Source organism: Panthera onca, chromosome A3, assembly GCF_046562875.1.
Source record: "Panthera onca isolate mPanOnc1 chromosome A3, mPanOnc1 haplotype 2, whole genome shotgun sequence".
In the NCBI taxonomy this organism is placed as follows: Eukaryota; Metazoa; Chordata; class Mammalia; order Carnivora; family Felidae; genus Panthera; species Panthera onca.
The window spans coordinates 115,604,319-115,628,499 of NC_138341.1; the positions used below are offsets into that span (position 1 = coordinate 115,604,319).

General features: G+C 39.0%; 1 protein-coding gene across 5 annotated transcripts in view; it reads left to right on the forward strand.

Annotated features, from left to right (window-relative positions):
• ITCH (itchy E3 ubiquitin protein ligase) overlaps nucleotides 1-24,181 on the forward strand; it is a 142,040-nt gene that overhangs the window by 33,380 nt on the left and 84,479 nt on the right. For 3 of the 5 annotated variants that reach the window (XM_078444136.2, XM_081795334.1, XM_078444138.2), the window contains exon 3: nucleotides 10,387-10,498. In XM_078444136.2, coding sequence (XP_078300262.1) covers nucleotides 10,429-10,498 — 70 coding nt within the window. In that variant the 5' untranslated portion in view covers nucleotides 10,387-10,428. The remainder of the gene's footprint in view (nucleotides 1-10,386; nucleotides 10,499-24,181) is intronic. The other 2 variants (XM_078444135.2, XM_078444137.2) reach the window with 1 other exon arrangement.

The following is a 24,181-nucleotide window of genomic DNA, read 5'->3' on the forward strand; positions in this document are numbered from 1 at the left end:
ATCCCTTGCCCCAAGTGGCAGTGGTTAATATATTTGATTTTAAATGCTTTTGACAGGCACTGCCTGGGAAAGTATCTCAGCCCCAAGGAGGCTCCCTGGCAGGGAAAACAAAGGCAAGAGAAGTTCTGAGCCAATCCTTCATGTAACTTACAGACAGTTAAAACATGCGCCGACGGTTCTTTTGTAGGGGTCTAACTTAATTTTTTTTTACATATGGTTGTGCAGTTGTTCCAGCATCATTTGTTGAAGAGATAGCAATTGATGAGGGAAACAAAGGCAAAAGAAAAAAAATTAAATTTCCCTATTACTTAGAGCCCATTGACAAGTCCTTGAAACAGGCAGAATGACCTTCCTCTGGTAGCTCAGTGGCCTCAATGTTGACACTTTGCTAAGGACAAAAGGCAATCTTAGCCTGACCCCCTAGGAACCTGTAAGTCTACTTTAACATATAAAAATTCCTATTGAAACTCCTTTTTCTCTACCTCCCCTCCCCCTGCCAAGATACATGTTGGTAATCATACTCCAAGCTCATGGCCCACTGATAATACATCTGAAGGGTCTTTTGACTGAGGAGTTATTAGACAGTAGTAAATGACGTTTACCTAACAATAGTTAGGCACCTCAAGGTCTTGGAAATCTTGCTTCCAAAATTCCTTAGAGACTTAGGCTATCCCTAACCCCCTCCCAACTTGAAAGTCACAACCCCCATGCAGCTTTTTCTGCCCATGGCTTGTCCCCCCCCCCCCCCCCTGCTTAAAACAAACAAACAAAACCAAAAAACAAAAAAAACCCTTTTTGCACTGAAGACGTTTCAAGAATTCTTTCTTGGCTGTTGGCTCTGAACCCCAACATTTTCTATATCAGCAATGGTTACTATTTTATTTATTTATTGCATATTTTTATTTATTAAAGTAATTTCTACACCAAGTGTGGTGCTCGACCGCACACTGCCGCTCACCAGCGGAGCCGCCTTGGTGCTCCAGCAATGAGTGACACCAAAAGATTTGACATAGTTAGATATGACACCAAAATACAATCCATGAAAGACAAAATTAGAAATTGGACTTTATTAAAGTTAAATCCCTTGGTTCACAAAGGCACTATTTATTTATTTTTTAATGTCTTTATTTTTGAGAGAGAGATAGAAAGAGAGTGCAAGTGGGGGAGGGGCAGAGAGAGAGGGAGACACAGAATCTGAAACAGGCTCCAGGCTCTGAGCTGTCAGTACAGAGTACGACATGGGGCTCAAACTCATGAACCGTGAGATCCTGACCTGAGCTGTGTAGTTGGACGCTTAACCGACTAAGCCACCCAGGTGCCCTGTACAATCTACCAATTAAGCCACCCAGGTGCCCTGTACAATCTGGTTTTCGATCCTATTCCTGGCACAATGCTCCTAAAACCCTTGAAATTTTCTAAGTGATGAGAATGATAAAGGTGTCTTTTGTTATATTATTGAGGTAACTTTTAGACCTTGTCTTAAGAATGGAGACTGGTTGCTAGTGGAGCCAACCATGTGATTGGAGGTTGTAACTTTCAGTCTTACCCCCCAAAACCTCTGGAGAGGGGAGGGGGGCTGGAGATGGAGTTCAGTTGCTAATGACTAATGATTTAATCATCCACACCTGTGTAATAGCGTCCATTAAAAAATGTAAAAGGATGAGTTTCAGAGAGTTTCCAGGTTGCTGAATGCAGGAGGATTTGGGGAGAGTGGTACGCTGGCTGAGGACATGGAAGCTTCACACCTTTTCCCCATACCTTGCCCTATGCACCTCTTTCATCTGGCTGTTACTGAGTGATATCCTTTTATAATAAACCAGTAACCTAGGAGATGATAATAATAAGTTTGAGTTCTGTGAGCCACTCTAGCAAATTAATCAAACCCAAGTAGATAATCATTGGAACCTCCAATCTATAGCTGGTTAGTCAGAAGCACAAGGGACAACCTGGACTTGCATATAGCATTTGAAGTGTGGTGGGGAGCTTGTAGAACTGATCATTTAACCTGTGGGATCTGACACTATCTCTGAAGTTGTAGGACACCCAGCTGGTGTCAGAGAATTGCTTGTTGGTGTGAATGATGCGGTTTGAAGTGTTGCAACGGGTGTGGAGTCCACGGCCAAGAAAGAATTCTTGAGATGTTTTTGGTGCAAAAAGGTGTTTTTATTATAGCATAGGGACGGGACCCATGGGCAGAAACACCTGCAATGGAGTTGTGAGGAGTGACTGATTATATAAGATCTTCTATCCTATGGAGGGTAGGGTGATGTTAAGTTTCCAGAAAATTGAGTCTATAGGTTTCTGGAGATTATGTTTTTCTTATGAATCATTAAGACCGTTGCAAAATGATGTAGACACATGTCCTGCATAACTGTGATCTCTTTTAGTTAACCATTTGTTTTTCCCTTTTCTTTGTTCTTGGGTAGCCCTGAGTGCCTGAGGAATGTCACATATCCCTTGATGGGGAAGTGTTGCGGGGGTGTTAGCTTGTGCTTTGCCCTCAGCTTGCCTTTTGCTCCCGCATTATGAGGAAACCATAATGGAGGGAATTATGGGAAACCATGTGGGAGGAAACCATTCCCCACGTAACACCCACATTTTGGACCCTCTGCACTGTTAAGAGAGTGAAAAGAGAAGCCATAGTTTGCAAGAAAATATTTGTGAAACACATATCTGGTAAAAGACTTGATTCTAAAATACATAAAGAACTCTTAAAATGTAATAATGTGAAAACAAGTAAAAAGTGAGTAAAAGATCTGAAGAAATACCTTACCATATGTCAGATAAGCATGTGAAAAGATGCTCAACATCATGTCATATGGGAATTGCAAATTAAACCATCAGTGACATATCACTGTACATCTGTTAGATTGGCAAAATTCTGAAAAGCTAATAATACCAAATGCTGGTGAAGGTATGGAACAAAAAGAATTCTCCTTCAATCCTAGTAGGAATGCAAAATGGTGCACAACTTTGGAAGACCGTTTGGCAGTTTCTTACTGGGTTAAAACTCAATTGAATTGAAAACCTAAGGCCACAAATAACTTATACATGAATATTTATAGCAGCTTTTTTCATAATTGTCCCAAACTGGAAGCAAGCAAAATGTCCTTTAATAGGAGAATGGATAAACTGTGGTACAAACACACAATTGATATTATTCAGCAATTAAAAAAAAAAATAGGGGCACCTGGGTGGCTCAGTTGGTTAAGCGTCCAACTCTTGATTTTGGCTCACGTCATGATTTCATGTTCATGAGTTCCAGCCCTGCATAGGGCTCTGTGTTGGCAGTGTGAAGGCTGCTTGGGATTCTCCTCCCATCCCCCCACCCCCCACCACGCCCCTCCTCAGCTTGCATGCACTGTCTCTCTCTCAGTAAATAAATAAGCTTTAAAAAAAAAAAAAAAAAAAAGCTGTCAAGCCATGAAAAAGTATGGAAGAACCTTAATAGTATTGCTAAATGAAAGAAGCCAATCTGAAAAGGCCTCAAATTGTATGATTCCACCTACCTGACATTCTGGAGGAGAGAAAAACTACAGATAAAAAGATCAGTGGTCATCAGGGGGTTCTCAGTGTGGAGGGAGGAATGGATAGGTAAAGCTTGGATGGTGAGATTATTCTGTGTGAAACTAATCGTGGACCCATGGCGTTATGCATTTGTCAAAATCCATAGAACTGTACAACACAAAGAGTGGATGTGAATATAAATTGTGGGGCTTGAGCTTACAATCCCCAAATGCCTACTGACTGCTCAAGCATGTTCTACCAACTGAGCCAGCCAGGCCTCCCTGAATTTTATTTGTGTATCTATTTTTAATTTTTTAAACATTTTATTAACTTTTTAAAAAAGATTTTATTTTTAAGTAATTCCTACACCCAACGTGAAGCTCAAACTCACAACCCTGAGATCAAGAATTGCATGCTTAGGGGCGCCTAGGTGGCTCAGTTGGTTGAACATCCGATTGCGGCTCAGGACATGAGCTCACAGTCCGTGAGTTCAAGCCCCGCATTGGGCCCTGTGCTGACAGCTTGGAGCCTGGAGGCTGCTTCAGATTCTGTGTTTCCCTCTCTCTTTGCCCTTCCCCCACTCATGCTCTGTCTCTCTCACTCTCAAAAATGAATAAATGTTAAAAAAAAAAAAAGAATTGCATGCTTTACCAACTGAGGAAGCTGGGCCCCCTGGGCTTTTAATTTTTTTTTTTTTCAATTGAAATGTAGTTGACACACAATGTTACATTTGTTTCAGGTAAACAACATAGAGATTTGACAGCTCTACATACTATGTTATGCACACCACAAGTGTAGTTGCCATCTGTCACCATACATCACTATTAAATTACCATTGACTGTGTTCCCTGTGCTGTACCTTTCATCCCCATGACTTATTCATTCCATATCTAGAAGTCTCCCACTTCTCTTCACCCATTTTACCTCTTTACCCCTCCCTTTTGGCAATCACCAGTTTGTTCTCTGTATATATTGGTCTGTTACACTTTGTTCATTTGTTTTGTGTTTTAGATTACTTATAAGTGAAATCATATGGTATTTGTCTTTCTCTGTCTGATTTATTTCACTTAGCATAATACCCTGTAGGACCATCCATGCTGTTATAAATGACAAGATCTTATTATTTTTTTTTTTTATGGCTAATACTCCATTGTATTTTTATATACCACATCTTTATCCATTCATCTACCGGTGAGCATTTAGGTTGTTTCCATATTTTATCTGTTGTAAATGCTGCAATAAACATAAGGGTGCATATATATTTTCAAGTTAATATTCTCAGTTTTCTTGGGGAAATATTCAGTGGTGGAATTACTGGATCATATGGTATTTCTATTTTTAATATTTTTTTTTAATTTTTTTTAACGTTTTATTTATTTTTGAGACAGGGAGAGACAGAGCATGAACAGGGGAGGGTCAGAGAGAGGGAGACACAGAATCTGAAACAGGCTCCAGGCTCTGAGCTGTCAGCACAGAGCCCGACGCGGGGCTCAAACTCACGGACCGCGAGATCATGACCTGAGCCGAAGTTGGCCGCTTAACCGACTGAGCCACCCAGGCGCCCCTATTTTTAATATTTTGAGGAACCTCCATACTGCCTTCCACAGTGGCTGCACCAATTTATATTCTCATTAACAATGCACAAAGGTTCCCTTTTCTCCACATCCTTGCCAATACTTGTTATTTCTTGGCTTTTTAAAAAATGTTTATTTTGAGAGAGAGGGAAAGCATATGCGTATAGGAAAGGGGCAGAGAGGGAGAAAGAGAATCCCAAGCAGGCTCACGCTGTCAGTGCAGAGCCTAATGTGGGGCTTGATCCTAGGAACTGTGAGCTCAAGACCTGAGCTGATATGAAGAATCTGGATGCTCAACGGCTGAGCCACCTAGGCACCCCACTTGTCTTTTTGATGTTAGGTATTTTGACAGTTGAAATTGTAGACTTAAAAAAAACAATAAAAAACTTTCAGTGTATTCCTTGCACTGATTAACAAGGTGGATAAAGTGCCTACTTTTGTGGACTTTAGAGTCAATAAATCAGAAAATTTTCAGTGATGTCATAGAAAGTAATAGGATGGTTAACTTCAGATTGGATAAGTCTGGACAGATCTCTGAGGAGGTGATATTTAACTGAGGCCTGACTACAAGAACATGTTAGCTATTTAAAGATACAGAAAAAAGCATTCTTAGCAGAGGGAACAGTTAGTACAAAAGCTGTAAGGCTAGGATGAAATAGTGTGTTTGAGAAATAGAAAGCAAGCTAGAATGGGTGAAGGGAAGAATGATAAGAGGTAAAGTCAGAGAGTTAGCATGGGTAGTATGGACTTGGGGGCATCTATAAGCCAGGGTAAGGAGTTTGGATTCTATTTTAACTGAGATAGGAGGTTATTGAGTATTTAAGCAGAGTAGAGTATGATCTAATTTTTATTTTTCAAAGAGGACTCCAGTTGCTGTGTGGAGGATGATGGGAGGGAGAAGGAGCCAGGAGCAAGTACAGAAGCAGGGAGACCAGTTTAATGACTTCTAGTAATTTGTTGTCAGGGAAGGGATGGATGTTTGTAGCTTAGACTAGGATGGTTAAGAGAAGGAGTAATGTGGCTATATAGTAGGGTATGTTTTACAGGTAGAATCATTAGAACTTGTTGAGGGAAAGATCATGCCCATATGTTTGGCTTGAGCAGCTGGGTGGATGGTGGTGCCGTTGAGGCCAAGATGAGTGTGTCCAGGTATAGAGAGTTTTAATTTAGTCATTTTAACTGTGTACGTAGGCAGTTGTAAGTAATGGTCAAGATGAAAAGTGTGGAGCTCAGGAGAAAACATGGGACTGGAAGTATAGGTTATCTATTATATCTAGTCTCTTGCCTGTTTTTTATTTTGTTTATTTATTTATGTATTTATTTAGAGAGCACATATGAGCAGGAGAGGGAGGGAGAGAGAGAGAGAGACAGAGAGAGAGACATTATCCCAAGCAGCTCCACACTGTTAGCGCAGAGCCCGATGCAGGGCTCAAACCCGTGAACTGTGAGATCATGACCTGAGCCAAAACCAAGAGTCAGATGCTCAACCAGCCAAGCCACCCAGGTGTCCTCTTGCCTGTTTTTTAACTTGTACAAATCATCAATGATAAATGTTTTCTTTTAAAAACCTCAAACAATACATATAAAACCAAAGTTCCCCATGACCACCTTCTTTACTATATATACTCCTCTCCTCCACAAAGTTAACCACTGTGACCAGTGTCAGATGTGTACTTTTCCCTGCATTTATTTATATGTATCTATAGGAATAGTTTACTTTTGTTTGCAAAAATGACATCATAATGTATATATTGTATAACTTAAATGTTCTTGGAATCATTTCATTTTGGTCATTAGTAAGTTACTTGTTTTAATGTCTGCATTGTATTCTGTTCTATGCTATGAATGTTACTTATTTAACTGGTTACCAATTGATACTTACGTGGTTTCTTTAGTTTTTCTTTTTTTACTATTATACATAACAGTAATTTTTTATTCTTCTTAAGAATTTAAAGTATTTAGAGATATATAAAAGTAATATGTGTAAGTACATGCATTATTACAATTACCAGCATGTTTTTGCAGAGCAACTCATTCTACCACAGTGATTATCTGTAATTATCTGGAGAGAATCACTGTTCCTAAAAATGTGTTTAATCCGTACGTTCATTAGTCTTTTCTATATGAAGTTAATTTGAAATTTAAAATATATTTTATTTCTATAGAGATCTTTATTTACTTTGTAACTTTGTAATTAATGCTAATTTAGAATAATAATGTACACTATACTATTAAAAAGGTTATTTTTCCAGCAATAAATTGTTGATATAGATCAGCAGCTAGAATAGTACCTTATCATGCATAATAAGATCAGCACGGGATATTCGCTTGCTCTCTCTTGATTTACTTGTCTTGATGTCATAGTACTGTTGCATACAGTCTTTTGGGTGTTGAGGAGAAGGTAATAACTATACAGAATGTGGTAATGATGTCTTTGGAAGGCCCTTTGTATAACAAGCACTTTGAACCAGAATATCCTGTACAAAACAGTGTTAAGGCTTTTGTGTTATAATTCATTTCTTTTATATTTTGGGTGACTACTAATGACATTATTTATGGTGTATGCCTTCCCTGTTTAAAATAAAAGGTCTCTTTTAATAAATTGTAGGTTATAAAACATCTGAAGTGGGCAATTTAAATAAAGAAGATGAAGTGGGAAAAATGCACACACTGACACACACACTCACTCACCCGCACACATACACATACCAGGCCACAGAGAACGAGCTAGTTTCTATAGTGAAGACCAAAATTTTAGCTTTGAGCGTTTTCATAAGGCAAGGAATAAAACATTAGATTTTGTAGAGTTGGTCTCAGTGGGAATTATTGTTCCATTTCATTTTGGCAGATTTGAGAAGATACCAGAATTGTTTGATACTAAATTAAAAAAATTCCGTGAGCAGGGGAGAGGGGCAGAGGGAGAGAGAGAGAATCCCAAGCAGGCTCCATGCTCAATGTGGAGCCCGACGTAGGGCTTGACCCCACAACCCTGGGATCGTGACTTGAGCCGAAATCAAGAGTTGGATGCTCAACTGAGTGAGCCACTCAGGTGCCCCTGATATTTAAAAATTTTAATGGAAGTCTAAAATTGTATGAAAATTTAAGACAATAGGTACAGTATCAAGATATTTTGTCTTACTGTATATTATGGTTCTTACATAGTACTTGGTAAAAAAGTGCTAAGTAAATTTCATTTCACTTTAATCTTTACATTGACCCAGTTGAAATATTTCTAATATTGTTATCCAGTCCCCAAAAGCCTAAGAACAGATTTTTATTGTAAAGATACTTAAACACTATTAATGATAAATAACATTTACAGAGCATTTTTTAAATATACATAATCATCTTTGCAACAACTCTGTGAGGTAGACGTGGTGTTATACTCATTTTTCTGATAGAAAACTGGGACCTAGAGAGGTTATATAACTTAAGTAGTATCATATAAGTGTCATAGACAGGAATTGAGCCCAAATGTTCTGACTTTGTTATAATATCTTTGTTATATTAATCATGCTGTTTCCACATGGGGTTACCTTTTCCATGATTGGAGACTGAAGAAGATATGTGAGACTTAATCATTTAGTGTAGTTCGAAGTCTTTGTTGTTGTTGTTGTTAAATTTATTTTGAGAGAGAAGACTGTGAGCAGGGGTGGGGCAGAGAGTGAAAGAGGGAGAGAGAAGATCCCAAGCAGGCTCATCGCTGTCAGCACAGAGCCCAGTGCAGGGCTCAGACTCATGAAATTGAGATCATGACCTGAGCCAAAATTAAGAGGTGGACTGCTCACCCGACTGAGCCACCCAGGTGCCCCTCAAAAGCCATTTTTTAATTCATTTCATCAAACAGATATTTAAGTGTTTGCTATGTGTCAGGCACTATTTTTGGGCTTCTGGCTTTTATCAGTGAACAAAACAAAGATCCCTGCTCACATGGAGTTTATATTCTAGCCTAGAGATTCAAAACAATAAATATGGGGCGCCTGGGTGGCTCAGTCGGTTGAACGTTCAACTTCGGCTCAGGTCATGATCTTGTGGTTTGTGAGTTCAAGCCCCACGTCGAGCTCTGACAACTCAGAACTTGGAGGCTGCTTTGGATTCTGTGTCTCCCTCTCTCTCTGTCCCTCCCATGCTCCTGCTCATGCTCTGTCTCTCAATAATAAATAAATGTTAAAAAAAATCCACTTGGATATGAAAAAAAACAATAAACATAATTACCAAGTGAATTACTTAGTATGTCAGAAGGTGATCTATTCTGTAGAAGAAAAAAAAAATGACCAGGGAATTGGAGCAGACTGTAATATTGTCAAGAGAACAAGTAAGATGAAAGTCCTAGTGCTAGAATGTGCTAGCATATTTGATGTATAACAGGGAGGTAGGTACTTGAGTAGATTAGGAGAATAGAAGGAGATAAGATCAGGAAGTTGGGAGCATGCATCTTATATAGTCTTTTAAGGTCATGGTATGGATCTAAGCTTTTACCCTGAGTAAAATGGGAAGCTTTTGCAGGATTTTGAACACTTTAAAAGTCATCCTGATTGTGTTCAGAATAGGCACTGAAGCCAGACACAGCTAGAAACAGGGAGACCTAATCCAGGGGGGAAAAAGGTGGCTCTGAACAGATTGATAGTAGAGGTGGTGAGAAATGGTTGGATTCTGGACATATTTTGCAAATGGAGACAACAGAATTTGCTGGCAGATAGTAAGGAAAATAAAAAAAGGCAGGATGACTTCAAGGTTTTTAGCCTGAGCGTCTGAAAGGATGGAGTTGTTACCAACTGAGATAATTTACAGGGAAAATCAGGAGTTCAGTTTGATTTGTTAAGTTTGGGGGTTTTTTCACATACCCCCAAGTAAAGTTGTTCAGAGTTTAGGAATGAAGTCTGGGATAGAAATATAAAGTTGGGACTCATTGGTATATAGATGACATTTAAAGTCACAACACTGAATGATATCTTTGAGGAAATGTGTACAGAGAGATAAGAGGGAACTGAACCCTAGGATACTCCCAACATTAAGAGGGGAGAAAACAGAAGAGATTGTCAAAGGAGCCTAAGAACAATCAGTGAGGTAGGACTTAAACCTAGAGAATGTTCCTTGGGAGCCCAAGGAAAGAAAGTAAACCATGGAAGATAGAATGATTAGCCATGTAATTTTGCTGACAGGTTAGGCAGGATGAATACTAGAATTAAAAATTTAATTTAGCAATATGAAGGCCACTGTTATTGTGCAGTCTTCAGTGAGATATGAAAATGGCCTGGTTAGCACCATACATATTTTTTTTAATGGGACTTTTTGATGTTTACAGTGTGTCCTTTGCCATGTTCAGGTTTGCCGTCCTGTTGGTGGTATGTCTGGCAGTGGATCGCAGCTTGGTTCAATGGGTAGCCTGACCATGAAATCACAACTTCAGATCACTGGTAAGTCTTAAACAGATCTACTAGTATACTTTTTTTTTCTTCCTAAGATAAAAAATATAATCCTTTTTTTTTTTTTTTTTTTTGAGGGAGAGAGAGAGAGAGAGAGAGGGCACAAGTGAGTAAAGGGCAGAGAGAGTGAGAATCCCATAAGGGGCAGAGAGAGAGAGAGAGAGAGAGAGAGAAGGAGGTAGGGAGAGAGAGAGAGAAGCGGGACTCACCCAAAGTGGGGCTTGAGCTCATCTTATACGGGGCTTGTACTCACCTGAAGTGGGGCTCTAGCTTACCTGATGTGGACTTGAACTCCCAAACTGTGAGATCGTGACCTGAGCCCAAGTCAGATGCTTCGCTACTGAGCCACCCAAGCACCCCAAAAAATAATCTTAAGAGAAGAAAATCTTCAGTGGCTATTATATATCAGGTGCTGTTTGAAGTAATATTTGCCTAATGAATGAAAGAACAGATGGTTAGATGTATAAAAATTACATTTTTATTTCAGGATATTCTTGGGTATTCTGTAGGGTTTTTTTCCCCCTCTCCCATTAAACATTGGTGTCTGGGGCAGTTGCTATTGTTTTTTGTTTTGTATTACATTAACAGCCTTGAGAGATAATTCACATACACACAGTTTACCCATTAAGAGGTCAATGATTGTTAGTATATTCACAGTGTTGTACAGTTGTCAACACTGTCAGTTTTAGAAAACCTCTACCCATTAGTAGAAGACTTTCCATGTCCCCCAGCCACCATCAACCCTGGGCAATCACTAATCTACTTCCGGTCTGTAGGTTTTTCTATTCTGGATATCTCATATAAATGGGATCCTAAAATGTGTATGGCTTTTTGTTTCTGACTTTTTCTACTTGGCATGTTTTCAAGGTTCATTCTTATTGTAGCATGCATTAGTATTTCATTTTATTGCCAAATAATATTGCAGGCATGAACATGCCACATTTTCTTTATCCTTTTATCAGTTGATGTATGTTTGAGTTGTTTCTACTTTTGGCTATTAGGAATAATGCTATGAACATTTGTGTACAAGTTTTTGTAAAGATGTGTGTTTTCACTTCTCTTGAGTACCTACCTAGGAGTGGAGTCACTGGTCATATATATGTTTCACTTTGTGAGGAATTCCAAATTGCTTTTCATTTTTTAAATTTTTTTATTTTTCATTTTTTTAAATGTTTATTTTTGAGAGAGAGAGGGAGAGGGAGATGGTGAGCAGGGTAGGGGCAGAGAGAGAGGGAGATGGAGAACTCCAAGCAGGCTCTGCACTGCCAGTACAGAGCCTGATATGAGTTTGAACTCACAAACCACAAATTATGACCTGAGCCTAAGTCAAGAGTCAGATGATTAACTGACTAAGCCCCCCATGCGCCTCTCCAAATTGTTTTTCAAAGCATTCACACTATTTGTATTCCCATCAGCCATGTATGAGGGTTCCACTTTCTCCACATCCTTGACAGTGCGTGTTGTCTTTTTGATTATAGACATCCTAGTGGGTGTGAAGTGGTATGTCATTGTGGGTTTGATTTGCATTTCTCTGGTGGTTAATGATGTTGAACATCTTTTCATGTGCTAAATGGCCATTTGTATATATCTTTTTTGGAGAAATGTCTATTTAAATCCTTTGGTTGCTATTATTATTTAACTACTATCTCTGTCTTTCTTTCTCTCTCTAACCATATGAACCAAGTATATCACTTTCAGATTGATATTCCTAATGTTCTAATATGCCACTTACGTTACATTCCTGCTCAAAAATCTTTAATGCTTCTGTTTGGCTATAGTTTGGAATATCGTTAGCCGGGGCTGAGAGCTTTCACAGTCTGGCTCCATATGGTCTTTTTGTAGATATTTATACATGAACTATTTGGTGAGTCACTGGATTTTCTTCAGATATGCATGTGTCTGTATCACACAGTGAAACCTCAGTCTCTAACCTTTTAATGGCATTTATTTCTTCTAGAACAATTACCATCCTCTGTATGGTATTTTATCTTTTATTACACCTATCTCACATCCACCTCTAGATGATGACTATTAGGCTACAAACCATGTCCTTATTATTATCTTCCTCAAAACCTAAAAATGATTGAATTATATTTAAAAAACACTTTCATAATGTGACAGCATCTTAGAATTTATTTTTGGAAATTCCTTCACTATAGTCTCTTTCCTTAGCAATGTCTGATTCTCAATGAAAGATACTGATATTTCTTTGTTAAGCAAGATTCTGATTATTTTCCTCTGCTCCCCATCCTGAAGCTAGCCTGAATAGCTGATTTAAATTGAGCCAGCTTCTTAGGACTTTTTCTGGGCTGCTTAACATTAAACCTTTGATTGGAGTAATCTTTAAAAAAATCTTTACTTTTTCAGGTTATATAAGTAATACACATGTTTTTTATTTTTAAAAACGTAGTAAAATAGGGGTGCCTGGGTGGCTCAATCAGTTAAGTGTCTGACTCTTCATCTCAGCTCAGGTCTTGATCTCAGGGCTGTGAGTTCAAGCCCCACACTGGGCTCTGTGCTGGGCATGGAGCCTACTTACAAAAACAAACAATAACCAAAAAAAAACTTTAAAAAAACCTCAGTAAAAGAATGAAGTGAAGGGTCCTATTTATCATCTCAATCCTGAGAGGTGATACTGTTATTCCTTTAGGTTTAGGTTTATATTCCTTTATACTTTTTTCTGTGCATAAACCATTTATCTTGTTTGCTACCATCATTATTCTTACAGTAAGAAAAGAAAAATATTTGATAAATGCCTAAATGCATCTCAAGAAGACATAATTCTTGCCATGTTTAAGTTTTTAATCTTGGTTCTAATAATTCTGAGACTGCACAAATACAAGGCAAAAGCAATTTAATAAAAACAAATACCATGAATAATGGATAAAAGTTATATATTTAGCAAATATATTATTATATATGAGACAAATGGAAAGCATAAGTTTATAAAGAGTAAAGTGCCAAGTTCAGTAGAATCAAATGCCTTTCATAATTCATTGTTTACTTCTATGCTTTTGATGCTAGAAACCTAACTAAGCTTTTTGCACAATTTCCTTTAATGACATTGTATTTTTTATTCTATGTTAATGGATCAGTTATAGTATTGGTTGCTTTTATTATTTTTTTGTAAGCTGCCTCAACATCTTTCTAGATAGAATCAAGATGGGCATAAAAATTGAAGTGTAAAAAATAAATGCCATTGTATATGGTAACGGCAAAAAGAGATAACAACTTTGGTTGGGAAAGCAAGATCAGTGTTTGACCAGAGCTTCTGTGAAAGGAAGTGGTGCTTGAAGCATTGTTACCATTTAAATATAGGAAATTATTTAAAAAATATATAGGGAAGTAGAAAGGATCCTTTTAGGAGAGAATACGAGCAGAACACTTGAAGCAGAGAAACGAACAAGGCTTTGCTAAAACCCCTGTGGGCCACTGCTGCAGAGTTGGAACCTTGAGAACTTAATGGGAGTGGGTCATCTCCTTCAGGTGTGTGTCAGGGCTACAAAAATATCATTGCTGGCAGACATGGAAAGAAATCAGGGCTTTTAACAAAGAACAGTCAATTTTACTTTTTAGAAAGTTAGTATGAAAGACCAATAGGAGAATTGAGTGTCAAAAGTTAAAAAATCCTACTCTGTGGTTTTACTCAAATTTCTTGTCTTTAAAAAAATTTTAAAGTAGTAAGTTAATTTTGAGAGAGAGTGGGGGAGGAGCAGAGAGAGAGAGAGAGAGAGAGAGAGAGAGAGAACCCCAAGCAGGGTCCGTGCTGTCAGCGCAGAGCCCAACATGGGGCTTCATCTCCTGAACTATGAGATCATGACCTGAGCCAAAATCAAGAGTTGGACGCTTAACCCACTGAGCCACCCAGGCACCTCTTGTCTTTTGTTTTGTTTAAATTTTTTTAGTATTTATTTATTTTGGAGCGAGACAGAGAGTGAGTGGGGGAGGAGCAGAAAGAGGGAGACACAGACTCTGAAGCAGGCTCCAGGCTCTGAGCTGTCAGCACAGAGCCCAACATGGGGCTCAAACTCACAAACTGTGAGATCGTGACCTGAACCAAAGTCGGACACTTAACCGACTGAGCCACCCAGGAGCCCCTACCCCTTGTCTTTTTTTGTTTGTTTGTTTGTGTTTTCAATCCAGTTATTCCAGCAGCATTTCCTGAAAAGACTGTTTTTTTGTCCATTGAATTTTCTTGGTTCCTTTGTCAAATATTAGTTGACCTTATATGTTTGGGTTTATTTCTGGGCTCTCAATTCTGTTCCATTGATCTATTTGTCAGTTTTTATGTCAGTACAATACTGTTTTGATTACTATAGCTTTATAGGATAGCTTGAAATCAGGAAGTACAATGCCTCCTGCATTGATTTCTTTGGATATTGGGGTCTTGTGGTTCCATATAAATTTTAGGAGTGTTTTTCCTACTTTAATCAAAAATGCCCGTGGAATCTTGATAGGTAGTGCATTGAACATGCAGATGGCTTCTTACCCTCTTGTTATTTTCTTACCTCTTTCATATTTATTTGTTTGTTTGTTTATTTACCATTTTTTAAGTAGGCTCCACAACCATCATGGGGCTTGAACCCATGACCCTGAGATCCAGAGTCTCATTCTCTATCACCTGAGCCAGCCAGGTGCCCCTATTTTCTTACCTCCTTCTATCATACATACAGAGACAGACATACATTCCTGTTAATTATTCATTTACAGTATATATTGGCTAATTGATTTCCTTACCCGATTAAGTGAGGGCAAATAGAAAATTTATTTCAGAGAAATGGTACCTTTTGTAAGCTGTAGCAAAAAAGTTTAAAAAAATAATTCATAGTGCGGTTTGTTGATAATTGGATTGTTTAGAGAACTTGGATGTATGTTTTAATTTCACTGAATCCTTTTTTTTTTTTTTAATTTAACTTAATTTACTTTTTTTTTTTATTTTAGAGAGAGAGTGAGCAGGAAAGGGGCAGAGGGAGAGAGAATCTTAAGCAGGCACCATGCTCAGTGTAAAGCCTTTTGAGGAGCTCAGTTCCACTACCCTGGGATCATGACCTGAGCCAAAATCAAGACTCAACCAGTGGAGCTACCCAGGTGCCTCTCACTGAGTTCTTTATAAGAGTATCAAAGGAGGGATGCCTGGGTGGCTCTATCAGTTAAGTGAATGGCTCTTGATTTTGGCTCAGGTCATGATCCTCACAGTTCATGAGTTTGAGCCCCGCATTAGTCTCTGTGCTGACAGTGCCAAGCCTGCTTGGGATTCTCTCTCCCTTCTCTCTGCCCCTCCCCTGCTTGCACTCTTTCTCTCAAAATAAATAAATAAAGTTAAAAAAAAAAAAGTATCAAAGGAAAGGCAACGTCACCTTTCCTTTTCAGCATTTACATAAAATAAAAAAGTATACTGCTGGTGTATTAGTTATATTTTCTTTCTTTCTTTCTTTCTTTCTTTCTTTCTTTCTTTCTTTCTATATAATATCAGGTTAGCTAACACACAGTGTATATACAGTGTGCTCTTGGTTTTGGGGGTAGATTCCCATGATTCATCACTTACATACAACACCCAGTGCTCATCCCAATAAGTGCTCTTCTCATTGCCCATCACCCATTTCCCTTCACCTGTGCCCACCCATCAACCCTTAGTTTGTTCTGTGTATTTAAGAGTCTTTTATGGTTTGCTCCCTCTTTGTTTGAAATTATATTTTCCCCTTCCCTTCCCCTATGGTCTTCTGTTAAGCTTCTCAAGTTCCACATATGAGTGAAAACATATTCTCTCTTTGATTGACTTATTTAACTTAGTATAATACTCTCCACTTCCATCCACATTGTTGCAAAATGGCAGGATTTCATTCTTTCTCATTGCCAAGTAGTGTTCCATTGTATATATAAACCACATCTTTATCCATTCATCAGTTGATGGACATTTCATTTGGGCTCTTTCCATAATTTGGCTACTGTCCAAAGCGCTGCTATAAACATTGGGGTACATGTGCCCCTTCAAATCAGCACTCCTTTATCCTTTGGATAAATTCCTAGTAGTGCTATTGCTGGGTCATAGGGTAGTTCTATTTTTAGTTTTTTGAGGAACCTCCATACTGTCTTCCAGAGTGGCTGCACCAGTTTGTATTCCCACCAGCAGTGCAAAAGGGTTCCTCTTTCTCTGATCCTCGCCAACATCTGTTGTTTCCTAAGTTGTTAATTTTAGCCACTCTGACTGGTGTGAGGTAGTATCTCATTGTGGGTTTTCATTTATATTTCCCTGATGATGAGCGATGTTGAGCGTTTTTTCATGTGTCTGTTGGCCATCTGGACGTTTTCTTTGGAAAAGTGTCTTTTGAAGTGTCTAGTTTCTTCACTGAATTATTTGTTTTTTGGGTGTTGAGTTTGGTAAGTTCTTTATAGATCTTGGATGCTAACCCTTTACCTGATATGTCATTCGCACATATCTTCTCCCATTTCATTGGTCGCCTTTTAATTTTGTTGATTGTTTCTTTTGCAGTGCAGAAGCTTTTTATCTTGATAAGGTCCCAATAGTTCATTTTTGCTTTTATTTCCCTTTCCTTCGGAGACATGCCAAGCAAGAAATTGCTGCTGCTGAAGTCAAAGAGGTTGTTGCCTGTTTTCTCCACTAGGGTTTTGATGGTTTCCTGTCTCACATGTAGGTCTTTCATCCATTTTGAGTTTATTTTTGTGTATGGTGTAAGAAAGTGGTCCAGTTTCATTCTTCTGCATGTTTCTGTCCAGTTCTTCCAGCACCATTTGCTAAAGAGACTGTCTTTTTTCCATTGGATACTCTTTCCTGCTTTGTCAGAGATTAGTTGGCCATACATTTGTGGGTCCAATTCTGGGTTCTCTATTCTATTCCATTGGTCTATGTGTCTGTTTTTGTGCCAATACCATACTGTCTTGATTACAACCTTGTAGTAGAGGCTGAAGTTTGGGATTATGATGCCTTTCGCTTTGGTTTTCTTTTTCAATGTAACTTTGATTATTTGGGGTCTTTTGTGGTTCTATACACATTTTAGGATTGTTTATTCTAGCTTTGAGAAGAATGCCGATACAATTTTGATTGGGATTGCATTGAATGTATAGATTGCTTTGGGTAGTATTGACATTTTAACAATATTTATCCTTCCAATCCATGAGCATGGAATGTTTTTCCATTTCTTTGTGTCTTCTTCAATTTCCTTCATAAATTTTCTATAGTTTTTGGCGTACATATCTTTTACATCTTTGGTTAGGTTTAATCCAAGGTATGGTTCTTGGCGTAATTGTAAATGGGATTGATTTCTTGATTTCTCTTTCTGTTGTTTCATTATTGGTGTATAGAAATGCAACTGATTTCTATACATTTATTTTGTATCCTGCGACTTACCTGAATTCATGTATCAGTTCTAGCAGCTTTTTGGTGGAGTCTTTTGGGTTTTCCATGTAGAGTATCATGTCATCTGCAAAAAGTGAAAGTTTGACTTATTCTTTGCCAGTTTTGGATGCCTTTTATTTCGTTTTGTTGTCTGATTGCTGAGGCTGGGACTTCCAACACTATGTTAAACAACAGTGGTGTCAGTGGACATCCCTGCTGTGTTCCTGATCTCATGGGGAAAGCTCTCAGTTTTTTCCCATTGAGGATGATATCAGCTGTGGGCTTTTCATATATGGCTTTTATGGTGTTAAGTTATGTTCCTTCTATTCCGACTTTCTTGGGGGTTCTTATTAAGAAAGGATGCTGCTGTATTTTGTCAAATGCTTCTTCTGCATTTATTGACAGGATCATATGGTTCTTATCCTTTCTTCTATTAATGGGATGTATTACATTGATTGATTTGCGAATATTGAACTAGCCCTGCAGCCCAGGAATGAATCCTACTTGATCGTGGTGAATAATTCTTTTGATATACTGTTGAATTCAATTTGCTAGTATCTTGTTGAGAATTTTTGCATCTGTGTTCATCAGGGATATTTCACCTTTTTAGGTAAATTATCAAAAAGGTAATTGTCCTTTTTAGTGGGGTCACTGTCTGGTTTGGGAATCAAGTTAATGTTGGCTTCATAGAGGGGCGCCTGAGTGGCTCAGTCGGTTGAGCATCCGACTTCGGCTCAGGTCATGATCTCAGGGTCTGTGAGTTCAAGCCCTGCGTTGGGCTCTGTGCCGACAGCTCAGAGCCTGGAGCCTGTTTCGGATTCTGTGTCTCCCTCTCTCTCTGACCCTCCCCCATTCATGCTCTGTCTCAAAAAAATAAATAAAGGTTAAAAAAAAATGGAAAAAAAAATGTTGGCTTCATAGAATGAATCTGGAATCTTTATTTCTGTTTCTGTTTTTTGGAACAGGTTGAGAAGAATAGGTATTAACTCTGCTTTAAATGTCTGTTAGAATTCCCCTGGGAAGCCATCTGGCCCAGGACTCTTATTTGTTGGGAGATTTTTGATAACTGTGATTCAATTTCTTCACTGGTTATGGGTCTGTTCAATTTTCTGTTTCTTCCCATTTGAGTTTTGATAGTGTGTGGGTGTCTAGGAATTTGTCCATTTCCTCCAGGTTGTCTAGTTTGTTGGCATATAATTTTTCATAGTATTCTCTGATAATTGTTTATATTTCTGTGATACTGGTTGTGGTCTGTCCTCTTTCATTTGTGATTTTATTTATTTGGGTCCTTTCTCTTTTTGAGAAGTCTGGCTAGCAGTTTAAAAATTTTGTTTTATTTTTTCAAAAAAATAGCTCTTAGATTCATTGATCTGTTCTGGGTTTTTTGTTTTTGTTTTTTGATTCTATATTATTTCTGCTCTGATCTTTATTATTTCTCTTCTGCTGCTGGTTTTGGGATTTCTTTGCTGTTCTGCTTCTAATTCCTTTAGATGTGCTGTTAGATTTTGTATTTGGGATTTTTCTTGGTTTTTGAGATAGGCCCGGATTGCATTGTGTTTCCCCTTAGGACTGCCTTTGCTGCATCCCAAAGGATTTGGACTGTCACGTTTTCATTTTCATTTGCTTCCATGTATCTTTTAATTTCTTCTTTAATTGCCTGGTTGACCCGTTCATTCTTTATTAGAATGTTCTTTAACTTCTGTGCATTTGAAAGCTTTCCAAATTTTTTTCTTCTGGTTGATTTCAAGTTTCATAGCATTGTGATTAGAAAATATGCATGGTATGATCTCAATCCTTTTATATTTATTGAGGGCTGTTTCATGACCCAGTATGTGATCCATCTTAGAGAATGTTCCATGTACACTCAAAAAGAATGTGTATTCTGCTTTTGGATGAAAAGTTCTGAATGTATCTATCATGTCCATCTGGTCCAGTGTATCATTCAAGGCCCTTGTATCTTTATTGATATTTTGCCCAGATGATCTGTCAATTGTTGTGAGTATTAAAGTCCCCTGCAATTACAGTATTCCTGTCAGTAAGATTGCTTATGTTTGTGATTAATTGACTTATGTATTTGGGTGCTACCAAGTTGGGAGTGTAAGCATTTACAATTGTTAGCTCTTCTTGATGGATAGACCTCGTAATTGTGACATACTGCCCTTCTTCATCCCTTGTTACAGCCTTTAGTTTAAAATCTAGTTTGTCTGATATAAGTATGGCTACTCCAGCTTTCTTTTGACTTCCAGTAGCATGATAGGTGGTTCTTCATCCCCTTACCTTCAATCTGAAAGTGCCGTCAGGTCTAAAATGGGTCTTTGGTAGACAGCATATAGATGGATCTTGTTTTTTGTTTTTGTTTTTGTTTTTTAATCCATTCTGATACCCTATGTCTTTTGATTAGAGCATTTAGTCCATGTACATTCAGAGTTATTGAAAGATATGGATTTAGTGTCGTTGTGTTATCTGTAGATGTCATGCTTGTGCTTATGTCTCTGGTGCTTTTTAGTGTTTGCGGCATTCCACTCACAGAGTCCCCCTTTAGGATCTCTTGCAGGGCTGGTTTAGTGGTGATGAACTCCTTCAGTTTTTGTTTGGGAAAGCCTTTATCTCTCCTTCTATTCTGAATGACAATCTTGCTAGATAAAAAGTCTTCTTAGCTGCATATTTTTCCTGTTCAGCACATTGAATATTTCCTGTCATTCCCTTCTGGCTTGCCAAGTTTCAGTGGACAGGTCTGCTGCTACCCTTATATGTCTATCTTGTAGGTTAAGGCCCATTTGTCTCTAGCTGCTTTCAGAATTCTGTATCTTTGTATTTTGCCAGTTTCATAATGATATGCCATGGAGAAGATCTATTCTTGTTAAATCTAAAGGGAGTTCTCTGAGCCTCCTGGATTTGGATGTCTATTTCCTTCCCCAGATTAGGGAAGTTCTCAGCTATAATTTGTTCAAGTAAACCTCTGCCTCTTTCTCCTTCTTCTGGAGCTCGTATGATATGGATATTATTACATTTCCATCAAGTCACTTAGTTCTGTAATTCTCCCCTTGTGGTCTAATATTTTCTTACCTCTCTTTTTCTAAGCTTCATTATTTTCCATAATTTTATCTTCTATTTCACTTAATCTCCCCTCTGCCTCTTCCATCCTTGCTGTCAATGCATCTAGTTTATTTAGCACCTCATTTCTTAATTTGTTGTGACTGTTTCTTAGTTCCTTGATCTCTGCAGCAGTAGATTCTCTGCCATCTTCTAAGCTTTTTTTCTTCCTTCTATGCTTTTTTCCAAGCCCAGCTATTAATCTTATGACTATTATTCTAAATTCTTGCTCAGTTATATTGTTCATTTCTGTTCTGAGCAATTCTCTAGCTGTCATTCCTTCCTGGAATTTCTTTTGAGGAGAATTCTTCTATTTTGTCATATTGGCTTGTTTTCTGTCCCTTATGTGTTTTAATAGGTTGTTATGAGTCTTGCTGCTGTGAGCACTATTATATTAAAAAGGGGTCATAACACTGTCCAGGGCCTGGCCCTTCAGGAGGTGTTTTTGGAGTGTGTTTCATGCTCTCTGTTGTTGAGGCTCTGGTTGCTTTATCTCCCTACTCATAGTGGTGGTTTGGATCTTTCACTAGGTGTGCTTTGATTTGTTCGTTGAAGTGTCCCTGGAAAAAATTTTAAAAAGGGGTGTGTATGGTGGTGGAAGAGGCCTTATCCCATAGAGAGAGAGAAGTGACGGGTGGGGAAAAGGAAAAGAAAAAAAAATTGACCAGGCAGAGAATCAGAGAAACTATACAGCTTAGTCCAGAGACCGGGGGGTGGGGGGGGTTGGGGGGGGGGGTAAAGGAGAGACAGAAGAGATGTAAAAAGAATAGATTGAAAATGTGTGCTTAAACCAACAACCAGAATAACCAGACTAGAGAAGGGAAGAAATAAGAGGGAGAAAAGGGGGGATATATATATCCCCCCCCACACACACAAAATAAGAATTGATCAAGAATCAAATCAAAGAATACAAAAACCACTGGACCAATATCTGATGGGGCCTTGGAACCAGTGCCTGCAATGATCTGGAGGAGGGACTGTTTGGTTAAGTCAGTGTCAATCTTGCTCTGTTACATATGCAGTTACCAGGTACAGAGGGATGTGGTTTGGTGTATGTGGGTCCCACCTCCACTGTGGGCCCGTTGTCTGTTCCCTGAAACCCCACCTTGTTGGTGATGGGGAGAAAACTGGCAACACCCCAGCCTCTCCTCCCTGGACCAGGTGTCCCAAACCACTTTGTTCAGGCCATCCTGACAGTGCCACACGGGCGCGAGCAGGCCACTTTGTTCTGCTCCACAGTCTCCGGCACCTTCCAGGTGCTTGGGTGGGATTAAAACCCGGATCCTGCTCCACGCACCCTGGTTCCTGGGAAGTGCCACTCCACCCAGCCTGTCAACTGAGGGCCTCTGGCTCCTCACAGTGCTGAGTGGGCGCGAGTGCAAGCAGCCACCTATGTCCCCCTCCACCATCTCCTGTGCCTTCCAGGCACGTGGCTGGGATTCAAACCCCAATGTCTTACAGGATCCCTTGTCCCAGTTCCTGGATACTGTCACTCTGGGGTACTGTCAGGTACAAAGGACCTCTGGCTGGTGCGGGGGGTGGGGGGGCAAGGGGTTCATGGGCCTACAGGGTCTTTTGTCCTTGGAATGGCTATTTGTCTTCTCATAGCACTCAAGGGAAAGGGTTGTTCTCTCTGCTCCTGAGAGGTAGCTACCTAGCTCAGGGCTGGCTCCCCACCTCCCACGGTTAGAAATTGGTTCTTTCTCCATTTTTTTCCATTCCCCGGTCCATGGTTTTTCTCTTATCCAAATACAGTCCTACATTTCCACAGCCTGTCTTTCTCTTCCTTTTGTCTCTTCACAGAAGGGGATCCCTCCCTTCTGTTCCTATGCCACCTGTTTTATCTCTCCCAGTTTGCAGTCATGCACCTATGGCCTGCTACGTTGTCCCTGTGGGCCCCTGGAGATGTTTCTGTCACTCTGTAACCCGGATTCCTAGAATTCCAAGTCTTCTGGCCTCAATACTGCTGTGTTTGAGGGACACGGGAACTTCGGGTCCCCCTGCTTCTCCACCATGTTGACCACTCTCCAGTAACATTTTCTGTAATTTGAATCTAATTTATGGAAATAACTTGAGTAGCCATTTAGCTTCAAGTTTGAGTTGAATAAGAAAGGTTGTCTTTTGTGCTACTCTTTCACATAGATCTAGATAATTCATTGAAGCAGTTGCTTTGGGAATTTCTGTTGGCATTTAACTGATTTGTTCACATTTTACTGGAATATTGTTAGTGAATGTCCCTGTATTTTTCATAATGGGCAATAACTTTCTTGTATAGTTTATCAGATAGATGCAAAAATTATAGTAGAAAATAATAAATACTGTCAAATGTTTTGACCTGTGTACCATTAAAGTTTCTATCGTTAAACTCTTGGGGAGGTCATTTCGCCCCTGACCCCAAGTTTTAGTTAAGAAATGTATATTAGACTAATGATTCCCATCTCCAGAGAAGCTAATGTCTGGTCTTGGTTCTGATACTTAATAGTTATGTAACCTTGTGCATGTCACTAATACCTTTGAGCCTCAGTTTCCTTAGCTGTGAACTGAGGTAAACAACAATGTGAAATGCCCAGAAGAGTTTAAATTTCATCATGCAGGCATTAGAGAAGTATTTGAAAAGTACTGACATGAGCACATCTGTTTTAGGAAGATAATCCTAGAAGTTGAGGGGTTGCTGAAGTGAGGTTAAAAACAATTGTTGGAGACCTTTGCGGTAGCCCAGGTGATGTGATACTGAGATTTTTCAGTTTCCTGTCTTACAGTTTACCATTTTTATTCTTTTAATTTACTATAGTAAATTAAGTTTCAGGAAGTAGTGCAGTGATCTATTTTTTAATATTGGGACTGTAACAAAAGTTTTATGCAATGTAAACTAAGATTTGAGCACTTAATTTCTCCTGTTCAGGCTTCGCAAGTGACCCTCATGCAAACTTTTAAGTTCTATTGAATTTGTCTTTTTATGTGTAAAAATTAAGATGATAATTCCTATCTCACAGGATAGTCTTTTGAGTATTAAAATGAAAATGTTTTGGGGTGCCTGGGGGCTTGGTTAAGCATCCGACTTCCACTCAGGTCATGATCTCATGGCTCATGAGTTGGAGCCCTGTGTCAGGCTCTGCTGACAGCTCAGACCCTGGGGCCTGCTTGGGATTCTGTGTGTCCCTCTTTCTCTGCCCCTCCCTTGCCTCACGCTCTCTGTCTCTTTCTCTCAAAAAATAAACATTAGAAAA